Here is a 15,295-nt window from a genome sequence, read left to right on the forward strand (position 1 = left end):
GATATCATTATATTTGCGGTTGCCATCACATATCCGTCCTTGTCGACATTGTCGTGCTGTATTGACATCTGCTTTTGTCGCGTTCCGATGCTTGGGTAACGCGCCTGGATGAGGCTCAAAAAAAGGTCCAGATCAATGGTCACATGGAGGTCCCTTTCTCATCCCGGAGTTTATCCATCAGAACGGCTAAACAACAAAGCCCTTGCCCGATCCGGGGAAGTGAAAGCCAAATATTGGCCTCATGATTCGCGCATGTAAGCAATCTAAGCAAATTTGTCTCAGAGCCCCCCCACTTCGCTTTATCCTCTTGCAGCAAATCGAGCCGAGGAGAAACCGCGAGCAAACTCCGATCTTCGCTCCTGGCGAGATTTGCCGGCCAAGTCTGCTGTCTGAGGCCATGAAGAAAAAACTTCAAGACATCATCATGATCAGCAATGCAATTCCGTCCACCCGTTTGCTGAAGATTGACGGTCAGAATTGAATCGTAAGAGAAGTGTATGTTCGAAAAGTGAATTTCTCATCTTGGATTTCCAACGAGAACGCCCTTTTAATCCAGTCACACGCCTTTGCCGCGGGTTTTGTCCATCCCACGTTCAGCTTTCCACTGCATTTTGAATTAGTAACCCGCCCCACTATCGTGGGCCGACTCTACACGACTCACTCCCGGGCAAGGAATTGCTTCTTCAACTCCGTCAAATCCTCTCTCCTGCACATACGAACCAGAAAGCAAAAAGTACGGGGTAACAACCACAGCCTCCCAGATTCACTTGACCTGTGAGTTGAGGAACTGATTGGCGTTGTTCTATTCAACACCTGTTCGGTCGAAGCGCATTTGCCTTCAAAGACAGACTTACTCACTCCAGTCTGAGACTTTCACCACCACTTCCACCTCTCACACGCCTCCTCAGCAGACCCGAATACGCCAGCGAGTACCTCCCTTTTCGCAATTAAATCTGTGGCTACGACAGCCTTCGCCCGTCGCATTCATTGTTCATCATGGCATACAGTGGAAGGACAGGACCGAACGTGTCGGAGTACATTGCGAACCTGAATGCGATTCCTCCCACCGCAGCAGAGGCTACGAACGACGACGACGAACTGAACTTCGACGCCGACCTGGCTATGTTCACGAACACACAATTCTTCGACTACGATTTGGGCCAGGATACCGATCTACAATCTACAAATTTTGGCGTTGATGGGCAGGATGGAGCACCGACGGTTGCGCCCGACAGCGTGGACTTGAAGTCCCTAGAGTTTATGAATGGTACGTATCAACCTCCGAATGCTTCAGTTCTTTTGCGGTCTCTTTGTCTGTCCTTGCGATCATCGTTGCCCACCTTTGTGTCTCTCGACGTTGGCTCGAGTTGAGCACGAGTGAGGTTCGTATCTCGTCCTACCCCGCTGTACGTTCGATTATGCGAACGCAACGACCACTCGACTCACCATTCGCCATCACTGGCTGAATCCCTTTCACACGTGGGCCCTGCGCATCGCACTGCATCTGAGAGCTGCGATAAGATGCACATTGCTACCTCTGTTCTCAGCGAGTGCTTGCATCACGCAATCCGCGATGGATATTTGCCGAGTGATGGCGCAATGTCACATGACCCCCATCACCGCCCTTCTTTGCAGCATTACACAGCAAGAGGGATGCCTCGACGACTTGTCAGACATAAATGCGGCTCTCCACATTGTATCCGCTTTTCCCGTTTGTCATTCAAAGAAGCAATATGCTGACGATGTGACGATGTTGCGTGCAGGCGACTTCTCGTTTCCTGACTTCAATAACTTCTCCCAACCCTCCTTCGACAATGCCGCTCGGCCATTGGCACCGATCAACACTTCGCAATCAATCTACCCTGCTTCCTCCAGCGCAGGATCACCAGGACCCGCCCCTCAATCTGCGGGCACAAAACGAAAAGCGGACTCGGTATCCTCTCCTCAAAACATCGAAGATGCCTCTCGAGTAGCCGCCGAAGAAGACAAGCGTCGACGAAACACTGCTGCCTCGGCCCGTTTCCGTGTCAAGAAGAAGCAACGCGAGCAAGCTCTCGAGCGCTCGGCGAAGGAAATGAGCGACAAGGTCTCCGCGCTGGAGGGACGAATCAACCAACTGGAAACAGAGAACAAGTGGTTGAAGAACCTGATCACCGAGAAGAACGACAGCAAAGATGACTTAGCAGTGCTATGGAAGAAGTACAGCGAGAACGAGGCTAGGAAAGGTGCTGAGCGGACCGACGGTGTGGGAACTGATGCGTGATGCATGACGGGGATTGAGTGAGGCTTTCTGGGTTCTGGTGGGGGAGGCGGTTTTTTGCATTGCATGCGCTTGATTCAGTTCGCGCCGGTGGTTTCCATGATACGAAGTTTATGCATACACGGAGTACGTGGGTGGTGGATGTGGGGATGGCAGATGAATATCGGCTGCTTTAATACTCCAACTGGGTGGGGAGTAATACATATGGCTACTGGGGGTGGCTATCATCTATGCAGCTAACAAATAAACAAAGATCGTTCTATTACAAGCATTTTGACTCATATTTCAATATTGCGTGTGTAACATGGATCTTTCTCATTCTGCACGCTGTCCAGACAGTTCTGGTCCAGTCTTTCTTCTAGCGGATGTGGGACAGTGTCCTTCACAACCTCTAAAGCCTCCACTAGCTTTACGCACGAGTAGGTCAAAGATCTATGAGGTCAAATATCTTATTCCGTTGAATCTTCTATCCTATCAAATATTCTGTTCTACTGAGTGTCCACCTGTCGAATGCTTCTCCGTGATCAACCTCTTCCTACGTCGATGATTCATCACATCCTTCATCTCCCCTTCCCGACCAATCCACTTACACGCCAAGACAACTCCTTCATGAAAACACTCTTTATGCTTATATGGAAAGAAGTTCATCCTTTTCATTGCATTACGCAGTTGCATACATTTGTATTCACTTGACAACTTATTTATGTCACGGGCCTTTACTTCCCTATGGGGAAGGATGTAGAGCTGTTTCGTTGCGTTATGCGTTTGTATTCACCTGATAAATCTTTCATACACAGGCCCTTTACTACTCTGTAGGGAAAGATGTAGAGCGGTTTCGTTGCGTTACGTGTTTATATTCACCTGACAACCCTTTGATTCTGAGCCGCTCTATACCAAGCCCAGAAGCTTAAGGAAATTAATCGTTGCGTTACGCACCTGCCCTCGCTTGTTATTTTAATGGTATTGGAAGGAGTTAAATTTGTTTCGTTGCGTTACGCGATTGTATTCACTTCATTCTTGATAGTCCTAGAAGGAGGTAAATCTACTTCATTGTCTTAAGCAGCAGCATTCACTTGCTACTCTCACAAAGGAGAACTTAGTATAAATTCGCCGTCCACAAACCTAACATCCTTCTCAACATCACCAAGAAGATACACCGGTTCAAGGAGCAACACGAGCCGGGCACCCTGGCTTGACACAAGAACTACCACAAGTAACTGGCCGCCGGGTGCGAAGAGAACCTAAATTCACCCTCCGCAACCAAATCAATGATATGCGAGCTACTGCTCACCGTGTCAATGAGTCTTACAGGGTTGAAAAGATATAATCCATCTCACTGCGTTATGTAGCCTAATTCAGTTCCCCACCCTCTTGACTGTAGTGGAAGGAAGTAAGCCCATTTCGTTGCGCTACGCAGTTGTATTCACTTCATTCTTGCAAATGTAGTTTAAGTAGTCAATTATTTTGTACCGCTTCGTTGCGTGACGCGTTTGGATATGCTTGCCATACGGCTTGACTAGTGAATCACTTTAGTGACCCACGTCGTGTGTTTTAGGGGCGAACCTGAATCACTTGAATCCTGGTGGGGTATAAAAGAAGGCCCTTGAGGAGCTGTCATTTGAATTGTGGCTCCTTTGGTAAAATCACAACCCCACACTTCAGCCCGGGTCTGTGGAGAAATTTTGAAGTGGATGTGAGGATTGATAACAAAGGTGGTGGCTCTCCGTTTGGAACTTTGCATGAAGGGTCTTTTCTTAGGTAAACATTTGACAATACCTTAGAAGATCTCTCTTTTCACATAACAATTAACAACTTTATTCACTTATATTCACTTACTTGCCAGTATCTTATATTGCCCCAGGAGTGAGGCAGCACTGCCCCCAGCGGCCGATCTTTCCTCCTATATATACTTTGAATTTCCACCTTTCAAAATTCTCAGATCCTGTCCTTCGTTGGCGCGGTATACCATGGGACTGTCGCGTTGGAAGGGGCGCCGAGCTTTGTAGGCTATGAATGTGTGGTGTTGCGAGCTAACTTTGGGGGTGGTGCATATAGATTCTTTGGAGGAGGCATATTAAAGGTCGGAAAGAGTTTGTGGAAGAAAGAGTCGACAATAGCTTGGCACTTGACAACAATTATTTCCCTAGACACTTTAGCACATTATTTAACAGCAGCATGGGAGTTCTTTGGACGAAAGCGTTTAAGCTGACCTTGGATATTTCCAAAAGTGGCAACGGAGAAAGAATTGACAACAATCGCGATCCAAAATGGTGGTTGACAACAACAATCAAGCACAAAAGATGGCAGTTCACCAATTTCGTTCTGTAAAAGATCTGTGTTTGTTTCATGTCTTCCGGGGTGCAGAAGCTATTCTCCCAAGCGACACATTGGCCTCCGGCTCTAGTGTGGTGATTGTGGTGTGTGTGTGTTTGTATTGTACTGAACTTTTTGTGTGGGTTTAGTTGAGCAGTATTTATATTCGTACAGCGATAGAGAAAGCTTTGCGACTCCCAGTTTGGAAATGTGAAAATGAATTTAGTGAATCTTTGCAAGAGTCCTCGGTTTTAAAAGTGAATTGCAGCTATGTGTGAGTGGTAGAATTTTCCCGTCCTAGGTGCAAAGAAGTATATAAGCAAGCTCCCTTTACAATTCTGACAAGGAAGATGGTAGAAGATAACGAGGACCCTGCCATCTCCAAGCTGTGTCTGGAGAACCTTACGGTTAGGATTAGGCAATCTGATATTTAGAGTATTGCCTCCATATTGCGTTGACAAGTAGCTGTTCGCATTTCTGAGCAGTACTAGGAAGGTCCTGGAGATATGAGAATCTTGCTGACATTGACGAATTCTGCAATTGTTGACAGTGGAGGGAAGGTCGACAGCAATACAGGGTTCTGGCGAGCGTGCCAAGATACTATGCTATGTATGAGAAATCGATATGTCTATTGCTGCAAGAATGTTTCACGAATTCAAGACTGCACCGAATGAAAAACTCCAAAGGAAGCTTTTCTGCATTTCGAACATCTTAGCCAGAACTCAACAATATGAGAATGTTCATGATCAAAAGAGGGTTTTATTCAATCTGAAGTGACTGCCTCACAAAAGTACTTGATCTCAAGTCAAAGATCCACCTCTGAAAGGGAGGACCTTGCTTGAAATCCCACTTCCCACTCCTCCAACAACCACATCTCCTTCCACCTCACTTTCCAAACCCTCTTAGGCGGCCCTGTTCTCTTTCACTAGAGCCTCACTAATTCACGGAGCTAACTTGGAAAATAAAACCTTTTCAAAAAGCGAGGATGTATATATCCATGACTATTGTGGATAGAGCTACAATCAAAGACCATGAGCTTAACCTTAAGTGGACCCACTGCAGCAAAAAGTGAAACAACGATGTTTTTCAGTACACGCTAACAATAGAACTATGCTGTTGCTCTGCGGCATCACACCTCGCAGAAGTAGCATTTTACAAAGACAATGTTTTAACACGCAGAAATCTACCATGGGAGAAGGAACGTCAAAACCTTGCATCAGCCCTATGATCGGAGAGAAACACCACCTATGAATCATACAAGACACTTCAACTAACAATCCCGAGCTTCCAATCTCACTGCAATCCAAGACTCGCAAAAAGCATGCGAAATCTACTTCCACCGGAACATGAAGGGAAAGTCTCAAGATTCTCGCAACAAAGCACATTTCGGTACTCGATTTCATGGGCCCAGCTAAAAGTAATCTCCCCTCTGGAAAGACAAAAACAGAAGTCCCGTTCCAAACTTTGAGGTCCTGTCGATCAAGACACCAGCCCAGAAGGACAGGGGAAGGAAACTTTTCGCGCAAAGTCAGATCTTAGTTCCTTGAGAGATCATGAACTGTGGAAGTGAGCAGCTTCAAAGCGGTCGATACGAGATGATCTTCCATGTGAGCCAGATTTCCAACAGCTGGACCAGAGTTGGATTGTATACCAGGTCTCGCGATTTTGCAAGCTTGAACTTTGACTTCAAGATGGACGGCAGTCAATTCAGCACGGAATACACTATCGCCAGATTCACGAGAGCCGGGTTCAAGGCCGACACCAGCGGCACGGCAAATCGTAGGTCTGGAAGAAAGTGGAAAGTTCCTTTGCCGGATCTCGAACGTTCCGATCGTCAAAGCTTGGCAGCACGTACGGAAACTTTTCCCGTCTTGCCATGCAAGCAGCAAAGCACTGATTCTACGGGATGGGGATTGAAGATGGGAAAGATAGATGTGCATTTTGTTGAGACTTGGCGCAGAGTATCTTTCGTATGCAATTTATATCTCGCGCAAGTGCCATGCGATGATGCGAATGCCATGCAGTCCTGCACGCTCCCACCCTTCGTCGAACAAGGACGGGACGGGAGCTGTGCCTCTTCGGCTAAAACGGAAGGTAGTCAAACTCGCGTAGAATATTTTTCTTATCTTCAGAATTGACGATTTCTCGGGATGTCACATCATGAAGGTTTCGATCTTGAAGCTTGTTTGTTTGTACTTTGGCTGTTCTGGGTATACTTTAAGTGCCATGGCGTGCAAGTGCCTAGCCTCGTTGTCTATCTATGTACATTGATGAAATCTCGACCCGACCCAACCCAGATCCAATCCTGAACGCCTTGTGCGCCAAGCCCTATGCACAGTAATCTGTGGTTGGTGATAGATCAGAAGGAAGTCCCGGTCATGCATCTCCATTCAATCGTTTCTTTGTTTCGCGCCAACTCATCTAGTTCAGGGGAGAGAAGGTGGTGCAAGAGCCGGTGGGGGCGCAAGTGCAGCGAGATCCGCAAGTTGTTTCTCAGCGGCTTCCTTGACTGCAATCTGCTGCTTTTGCTCTTCCTCTGGGAGATTCTTGAAAACCGCAATGTTGTAGTCCCATAGCTTGACACACTCGGGATCCCAATTGCACTTCTCAACTTCTCCGAAGACGGGATGGCTGAACCGTGGGTGGTTTGATGGCCAGGATGATGCGTGGTAGTGGTGCTTGACAAGTGCTGTTCTAGCATTGTGGTTTCCAGAGTCCGAGTGGCCTTGTCCTGCTGCGAATGCTTCAACAGTGAGGACGAGGACACCGCCAACCAGCTTAGATTCGTTCATGTCGTGGAAGACACTCCAGTCCACTGTAGATTTCTCCTTTTTGCTCATGGCTTCCAGAACTGCAATCGTGAAAGCCGAAGGCCCCGTACCACTGATGACCTCGTCGAAGTCGAGATGAAGTTCGGAGATTGGTACTCCTTGCTGTCTTGAGAGGTCGTTGAGCCATGCTAAGATGTTGTCAATCAGTTTCAACATGACTGGTAGACGTGGCTTGCACATGAATGTCCATTGACAGAAAGATTGTGATTTCTTGCCGAGAATTGCATGCTCCTTGAACTCTGGCTGGTCGATCTCAACACTGATAACCATGTCGATGTCTCCTTCGTCGTATCGATCTGGAATAAATCGCTTGATGGGCTTCAATGCCTCAACATCAATGTCTGCATAGACTCCACCCTCTACGTACATAACGAGATACCGCAACAGATCGGCTTTGATAATCTTTGCGGTTAGTGATCGGTACGTTTCGACTATGTCTGGTCGATTGAATCCATCTGGTCCGAAATGTGTCTCGACATAGTACAAGTCATTGTTGTCAGTCAAGACTTCGTATCGATAACTTGGATTCTTGGCTGTCCACGTCTTTGCTGTATCCGAATCTCGCACGTCAAAGTTCAATGGATCCACTTTCCACGTTTGCCATATCTTCTTGGGGAATTGCGTTCCCAATCCTGTGGAGAGGACTTTCTGTGTTGAAAAGCTTCGCTTGAGGTTCTTCGGACTCGCTCTCTTCATCGACGACCCGATTGAGTCGGCATTGGAGATGATTGTGATGAATAGAATGACTGCGATATATATAGGAAGAGCTCTTCGAATCTGTTTTGGAAGACGGTTTCCATAGGTCATCTTGGGTTGCATCGTGGTGTCAGGCATAGCATCCAGCTGTAAGGTTGAGGCACACAGATAAGATGGGAGAGAAGAAGGTTATCGTTATTTTTCTGTGAGCTTGTGACAACTTCCCCGAGCCATGCGATAGCGGGGACTCCCTTGTATCCCATCAAGGGTCTGTTATCTAGCCTGAGGGAGAAGCTCTGTGGAGAATGGGAAAGGGAATCCGAGGTCCACTCTGCCGTTCTCGAGAACTGCTTAGTGACGTATCACTGGGTACACAGTTTAAAGACGGCTGGGACGATCGCGATCCGATGTTTGAGGGTGTGGGACAAACATACAAATATGGCTGAAAGTCCGTCCCAAGTCTGCAGCGGTCGAGGATCTGCCCCTGGCAGTTAGTGCTGATCGCTGGGAGGGGGGATTAAGCAATTTGGAAGTTGTGTAACGGCTCATTTGTGGAAGGAGGGTTTCACCGACTTCACATGATGACTCAAGGTTACAAGGGGCAAAAGGTCCATTATTAACACAGGTGCATGTCAAGCTGGTCCGCCAATTTCCGCTGTGAGCCAGGCCAGAGATATCAACGGCAGAAGCTTGCAGTTCAACGAAATACATCTTGCAGTAGACTTGTCCACTTCCAGCTTATCTTATCACAGAGACGTCTAGGAGTGACCGCTCCTAAATAATGCATCAGTTAAGCCACGTCACGCATGTGTAATATTTGAGTTCTACGAGTAACCTAGAGTTCTTACAAGCACCATTGACCAATGGCATAGTTGGAGTAGCTCATACCTGATAGAGTATGGTTACCGGCATTAGTCAGATTCCGGATTGGACGAGAAGGCAAAGAGAAGCTCTTGATATCTAGGTTTAGGCCGATCTCTTTCGTAAAGTCCAAGAGTATGAAGCATCTGTAGTTGATTGGTAGAATTGGGCATGTACCTCGGACGCACAAGCGAGGATAAAGGGGCTAACAATGCGGGGTTAAGCGATCCTTCCCCCAGCCGGTAATGGATCCGAAGAGCAACACAGAACAACGATAGGGCGAGTTGGACTTAGTCAGGGCAGATGCTTGTTTCGCACTGCCGAACACAGCGATAAGCAGTGCAAATCGCGGCTATATATGCTTTCCTGAGCTTTTGTTCCTGCACACCTCCTGCACCTGGCTCGGGAACGTTTTCTCGACAGGGACATGGCAATTTCGAGTTGCAAGGTGCCCCGCAGCGTTACACTCGTCAACCTCGGGAGCCGCCACCATCTGATTGTTGGGAGTGCTCACCACATGTGATAAGTATGGTACCCTAGTCTGGGTGTACAGATTGCCATACAAATGTCCTGAAGCAATTGACGCCATTTGTGTACCCGTCTTTAGACGATCCGCATCTCCCGAGTACAGACCTCGGCGATACTCTCTGACCCATGTGGCCCAACTTAGGCTTGTGATAGACATTGCGTCCACAAGCCGCCACACGCGGCCTCAACGATTGATGAAGCTTGCTAAATCTCCGTTGATGATATCGGCAGTGCGTCCCGCAAGACCTCGTGCCTTGGCAGTCTTCGTGCACACACTTTCTTCCAAGGAGCACGAGAGCAGCGAGAGTGAAACACAATCTCAACAGCATGCCTTCGCTTCCTCGTTCTTACACTTTACCAACAAGCTTCAATATGCCTTCTAAGAAAGACAGCATCTTGGATGCAGGTAATTGGGACGAGATCAAGCAAGATGTCCCACCTCTTTCTCCAATCCGACGCGGGCGATCGAAGACCTGGTTTCTGGATATCTTCAGACCATTGTGTATGAGCAAGACGGGCGATCCGGTCAAGAAAGCAAGGAGAACAGCTTATCTTGACGGTCTTCGAGGATTTGCAGCTTTCATGGTCTATTGGCACCATCACCAACTCTGGGCTCATCAAACAAACAAGACCGATGAAGTTCTTCAGCATGGATTTGGATACAACAATGAGCATCACTTTGCAAGCATTTCAGGCATTCGTACATTATTCTCCGGTGGCCATTTCGCTGTCTCGATCTTCTTTGTCGTTTCAGGATACGTCCTCTCCGCGAAACCGCTATCTCTCATTCAGTCTGCTGAGCACAGCAAGCTTGGAGATAATCTATCTTCGGCTCTATTTAGACGATGGCTACGACTTTACATTCCAGTTATTGCAACGACGTTTTTGTACATGACTTCCTGGCATCTCTTTGGACTCTGGACCGATTCAGAACACAAAGGTACCTATGGAGAAGAAGTCTGGAATTGGTATGCCGAGTTCAAGAACTTTAGCTTTATCTTTACAGGCGGCGGAGAACCTTGGCTGAGTTACAACTTCCACGTTTGGTCCATTCCCGCCGAGTTCAGAGGTTCAATTGTCATCTTTACAGCACTTCTATCTTTCTCGAGAGCTACCAGGAATGCTAGATTGTGGTGTGAAGCAGGACTTATCTTTTATTTCATGTACATTGTGGATGGAGCTTTCTGCGCCATGTTCTGTGCTGGAATGCTGATCTGCGACCTCGATCTTCTTGCCGACAGAAACAAGATCCCAGAAATGTTCACGCGTTTCGAGCAATTCAAAGAACTTATTTTCGTCAATTTGTTTGTTGTCGGGATCTACCTTGGCGGCATTCCCAATCATGACGGAAAGTTGGATGAGCTGAAGAAGGAGAAGGGATGGTACTACTTATCATTCTTGAAGCCACAAGCTGTCTTCGATTACAAGTGGTTCTACCTTTTCTTCGCAGCTACGTTCATTGTGGGCTCGATATCACGGATACCTCTGATCAAGAGCTTTTTCGAGATGCGATTCAATCAGTATCTTGGTCGCATCTCGTTCTCTCTTTACCTCGTTCACGGACCTGTCCTGTGGACCCTGGGTGATCGACTTTACGCTGCTACGGGCTGGTTCAGAGACGTCCATCAAGGTGGAATACCGAATTGGGTCAATGCTTTGCCAATGAGTAAAGCAGGACCTCTGGGCATGGAAGTGGGTTTTCTGGTACCACACTTGATTCTTCTGCCAGTTACTTTCTGGCTTGCAGAGCTCGTCACCAAGCTCTTCGACGAACCCAGCGTCACATTCTCACAATGGCTGTACGGAAGGACTTTGCGAGGTTCAAAATTGTAGAGTTGTGTTTGATTACCTAGACATAGAAAGAACATAGATTATCGCAATCAAAACGTGCAGCATCTCTGGATATCGTGAGATGTACAAATTTGCCCAATGTGACGATAGCAATAAATCATCTCGGATTATTTTCTCCAGCTTCCAATTTTGAGCTATGATCGGCTTCACCACTTTCCCTGTCGAGCGTACCTTATCAACGTGAGCAAGGTTACCACACATTAGTGATGTTCAGTAGTACAGACGAACAAGGGATGAGTGGGGCACCCCGGTATGTACCGAGGGTGGCGGAAGGTCCTGGTTGAATGTCGATCTCGGCCGTTCTGCAGCTAAGACTGCAATATGAGGACGGCGTCACATGTACTTCACAGGGGACTCCTGCTATCGATCGACATCTCAACCAGTTTTCGAATTCCCATCCTGAACCCCGCGAGCTTGAGATCTAAGCTTTCTCCCTGAGTGATTTCACCCTGTATTTTACTTTATCCAGAATTGCTTGGAGCTGGAGAAGCTTCCATATAGGCGTTGTCAAGATGATTTCTCGTCCGATTGCAATTGTTGCAGCGATTCTCATTATTTTTACTTTTGGGTTGTACCATAATTCAGGACTGATACCGAAGTCCACGAGCTCGACAATACCTGCAAAGGCTGCTACGTCGCCGACAAAACCAAGTAGCAAGTCAGATTCCAATGCAGAGCTAGGAGTTCCTCATGCAGAGACATATTTTGAGCAAGTCTTTTCAGAGCGCAAGCCTCCCCAATACGATTTCCCAGCGTTGAAGCAGCAATGCGAACGTACGAAATGGCCGGAAGACGAGGTGTATCTTCAATGCGGCGGCATGGCAGCAGGACTTACCTCCATCATGTCACAAGTCAAAGTCTGCTTGAAGATGGCTGTCGAAGCAGGAACAGGCATTGTCCTCCCATCAATGCCTCTCAGAGACTCCAAGCAACTCGATAACTTCAACTTCCTCAATGGCGAAGCATACTTGACATACGATCAGTGGTTCGACGCCGAGCATCTCATTTCTCAAATGAACCGCGCTTGTCCACAAATGAAGATTGTCCATCCGAATCAACTCGACGCACTGACCGAAGACGGAGTCCAAGTCAAGAACAAATGGTCTATAGACCTCGCTCAAGCCCCCGGATACGTCCAATTCATGTCCTACTTCTGGGCTGGCCGACCCTTCAAATCCTTCTTTGAAGAACAACTCGGTCGTCTTGAAAATCTGCAGCAGCTAGATCCACACCACGATGATACGAAAAAAGGAATCACCATCATCAACATTTCTTCCCAATTCCTCGTTTTCAGAATAACGGACGACCCAACAGGCGAAGATCTCCATCTCTGGAACGATCTCGGACACTTGATCCGATTCAACGAAGTCCCGCGCAAGATCGTGAACCAACTTATTAGGCAAATCAACCGCCCATTCTACGGCGTCCATTTCAGAGTAGAAAAGGACACCATCTGGTCCTCGCTCGAGAACCAGCTCGCAGTCGACTTGGACGCTCTCGACACAGCTTGGACCAAGTATGGCGACAAGAACTCCCCCAAACCTCTCGTCTACCTCGCATGCGGCGACCAAGAACAAGTCGAGAAATTCGTCGCAGAAGGAAAGAATCGCGGTTGGGACGTAACTCACAAATGGAATCTCGCTTCTACCTCTCCCGAGACGCTGAGCCTGATCAATGGGTTGGCGTTTGATTTCCAGGGTGCGGTTGATATGGGACTCATGGTGAAGAGTGAGTTCTTCTTGGGGATTACGGGAAGTGCGTTTAGTAGCAGTATTGGCAATGTGAGAGATAGGACGGGGAGGTACCGCGGGAGCAGCTTCTTGGTGTGGGATGACGAGGGAGCGAGGACGCATTTGTTTAATGACGGAGATGCGGGGAGTTATGCTTGTTGTTTATGAGGGACTCGTCTTGGAATGACAGTCTGATGTGTTGGACGAGGCTTGGGAGGAGTTTTTGGCGAACTTGGCGTTTGGGGAAGAAAGGTTGGAATATTTGCTGTAATGGATACGACTATATAAGACGAATATCATCATAGATGAACACTTATCAGCCTATTTCCGTCGTACGTCTTGAGACAAGAAGGAAAGCTTACACAGGAAAAGCCTCACGTGAGCCCCACGTGAGCCGCATTCTGGATCCCGTTGCACTTGATAGGCCAGACCTTCATCTTCCTACCTACCGGTTGGTGATTGACTATTGTAAGTCAAAGACCCGAGATGCCCTCACTTCAATGGTTGATCGGCTGACTTGTCGGTAACCCAGTATCAAGTGAGCCTGCTGTCACAATGCATCACATCGAAAAAGGGCAACCAAGCATTCGCCCCTGCATCAAGTCGGATCCGCTTCAGCAAAAGCATATAGCAAGTGCCTCTCCCACCTCCAATTTTCCTCTTCTTCTCGCACATTTTCTTCCTTCTCAACCTTATTTTCGCAACTCAATCACGCTAGTTCGCCCTATTCTTCAACTTGCAGCCGCCACATTTCGCCCTCTCCACTTCAGGAACCAACAACATGAACAATATGGACAACAACGGATACTATTCGTTCAACGAGAACGCCCTTCCTCATGCCAGCATGAATCCGTTCGAGCAGCAGTTCCACAGCGCTACTTCTTTTGCCCAGGTTTCCGACGGCAACTTCACGGCTGGGCAGACCGCTGCCAACGAAGCCTTCACCGCTGAAGGTGCGATGAGCTTTGCGGATTCCTATGCTTTCGACGAGAACGCGCTGCCCCAGCCTGCTACGAACAATCTCTGGCAGCCAATGTCCAATACGTACCAAGAAATGGTCCAAAGCCAGTATGCCTTCGATCAATCCGCTCTTCCTCAGCCGGCCCTCACGAACGCTTTCGACTTCGACAATTCGGCTGGACCATGGGATGCGCTCAATCAGCAGGCCTTCGAACAGACCCTCACCGACATGCAATCGCTGGACTGGTCAACTGCGAACGCCCTCTCGAGTGACACGACGGGAGGCTGGCAACCGGCTTTGCTGACTGGTTCGGATATTGACGCCCCTTTCGAAGTCGACGAATCCGAGTGAGTTTTTTTTTTAGATGTTGAAGCTAATTTGCCCCTTTTTTTGCTTTCATAGTGCCAACGAATCACCTCATCTACCGATCCGCACTACAGGAAACAGTCATGTATTCATGGATGCGGCTCTGAAGTGCACATTTCCAGGCTGCGCAAAGACGACCTCTTTCAAGACCGAAAAGCTTCTCATGACCCACGTTGAGAATATTCATACTTTCCCATTATATTGCACCCAGCCTGGCTGTCCTTATCGTCGCCCATTCCCCAGGAAAGGTGACCTTGACCGGCATCTTGCCTCAAAGCACGGGATTGGCCGCCTGTTCAGATGCCCTCGACTGGATTGCCCAAGACACAGGCGCCCATATGGCCGTAAAGATAAGCTCAGAGATCATGTGAATGATTATGCACACGGCATAAATCATTGTCAATATGATCATTGCTTGCTGAAGAGCGAACGTGGTCTTTTTTGCCAGACCGATGTCACCAAGCATGAGCAAAGCTCTAAACATGGAGAGTACGAATGCAGCATCGGTGACTGTGCAGGGTCAAACTCTCACTTCACCAAGCAAGGGCTGTCGTTCCATTTGTCCTCGCACAGAATTGGGCCTAGGGAAGTCGATATCGAGAAGATGCTGAAGCCAGGCAAACATGTACTCAGATCTGAGGACATCAACCAACTCGTATACTCGGACAAAACTAAAGCCACCTCCTGCGTTGATGCATATCAGAGCAAAAGCTGCACCGCTTAAAGGACACCAGGTTCTCATTCTACTTGAATCGTAATGAGAGTTGGGTGTATGAATCTAATGAGGGTATTGCGGTTCTTCTCATAACAAATTCTGCTCTTCGTGTCTTCAGCCATCTGATTTCTTGGCATTCAGATAAGATGCAACCTCGAGATGGAGATGGATTTTCTTTCAGTC

At 47.9% G+C, this 15,295-nt stretch overlaps 5 protein-coding genes across 5 annotated transcripts; 4 read left to right on the forward strand and 1 right to left on the reverse strand.

Moving 5' to 3' along the window:
* The first annotated feature begins 712 nt into the window (after positions 1-712).
* Positions 713-2,414, forward strand: LY89DRAFT_406120 (uncharacterized protein). Its single transcript, XM_018207299.1, has 3 exons — positions 713-815; positions 870-1,267; positions 1,764-2,414. The coding sequence occupies exons 2-3, from the start codon at positions 997-999 to the stop codon at positions 2,261-2,263; spliced, it is 771 nt and encodes a 256-aa protein (XP_018060937.1). The 5' UTR covers positions 713-815; positions 870-996; the 3' UTR covers positions 2,264-2,414.
* Positions 2,415-6,999: 4,585 nt separating this feature from the next.
* Positions 7,000-8,100, reverse strand: LY89DRAFT_678666 (uncharacterized protein; the record flags this gene model as incomplete). Its single annotated transcript, XM_018213762.1, has 1 exon — positions 7,000-8,100. One exon carries the CDS (start codon positions 8,098-8,100, stop codon positions 7,000-7,002), a length of 1,101 nt encoding a protein of 366 aa, XP_018060938.1.
* A 1,430-nt stretch (positions 8,101-9,530) lies between these two features.
* Positions 9,531-11,381, forward strand: LY89DRAFT_692396 (uncharacterized protein). The gene has a single exon (XM_018216532.1). It carries the CDS (start codon positions 9,817-9,819, stop codon positions 11,320-11,322), a length of 1,506 nt encoding a protein of 501 aa, XP_018060939.1. The 5' UTR covers positions 9,531-9,816; the 3' UTR covers positions 11,323-11,381.
* Positions 11,382-11,694: 313 nt separating this feature from the next.
* LY89DRAFT_692397 (uncharacterized protein) lies at positions 11,695-13,386 on the forward strand. The gene has a single exon (XM_018216533.1). It carries the CDS (start codon positions 11,853-11,855, stop codon positions 13,236-13,238), a length of 1,386 nt encoding a protein of 461 aa, XP_018060940.1. The 5' UTR covers positions 11,695-11,852; the 3' UTR covers positions 13,239-13,386.
* An 821-nt stretch (positions 13,387-14,207) lies between these two features.
* Positions 14,208-15,294, forward strand: LY89DRAFT_406326 (uncharacterized protein). Its single transcript, XM_018207300.1, has 3 exons — positions 14,208-14,338; positions 14,434-15,184; positions 15,254-15,294. The coding sequence occupies exon 2, from the start codon at positions 14,489-14,491 to the stop codon at positions 15,119-15,121; it is 633 nt and encodes a 210-aa protein (XP_018060941.1). The 5' UTR covers positions 14,208-14,338; positions 14,434-14,488; the 3' UTR covers positions 15,122-15,184; positions 15,254-15,294.
* The last annotated feature ends 1 nt before the right edge of the window (position 15,295 follows it).

Source organism: Mollisia scopiformis, assembly GCF_001500285.1.
Source record: "Mollisia scopiformis unplaced genomic scaffold LY89scaffold_42, whole genome shotgun sequence".
NCBI lineage: Eukaryota > Fungi > Ascomycota > Leotiomycetes > Helotiales > Mollisiaceae > Mollisia > Mollisia scopiformis.

Bases quoted from the DNA above. Each gene is read 5' to 3' on its own strand.
- LY89DRAFT_692397 (XM_018216533.1), top strand. From the start codon at position 11,853: ATGATTTCTCGTCCGATTGCAATTGTTGCAGCGATTCTCATTATTTTT.
- LY89DRAFT_692396 (XM_018216532.1), top strand. From the start codon at position 9,817: ATGCCTTCGCTTCCTCGTTCTTACACTTTACCAACAAGCTTCAATATG.
- LY89DRAFT_406120 (XM_018207299.1), top strand. From the start codon at position 997: ATGGCATACAGTGGAAGGACAGGACCGAACGTGTCGGAGTACATTGCG. The intron at 1,268-1,763 runs GTACGTATCAAC...TGTTGCGTGCAG, and splicing joins GTCCCTAGAGTTTATGAATG to GCGACTTCTCGTTTCCTGAC.
- LY89DRAFT_406326 (XM_018207300.1), top strand. From the start codon at position 14,489: ATGGATGCGGCTCTGAAGTGCACATTTCCAGGCTGCGCAAAGACGACC.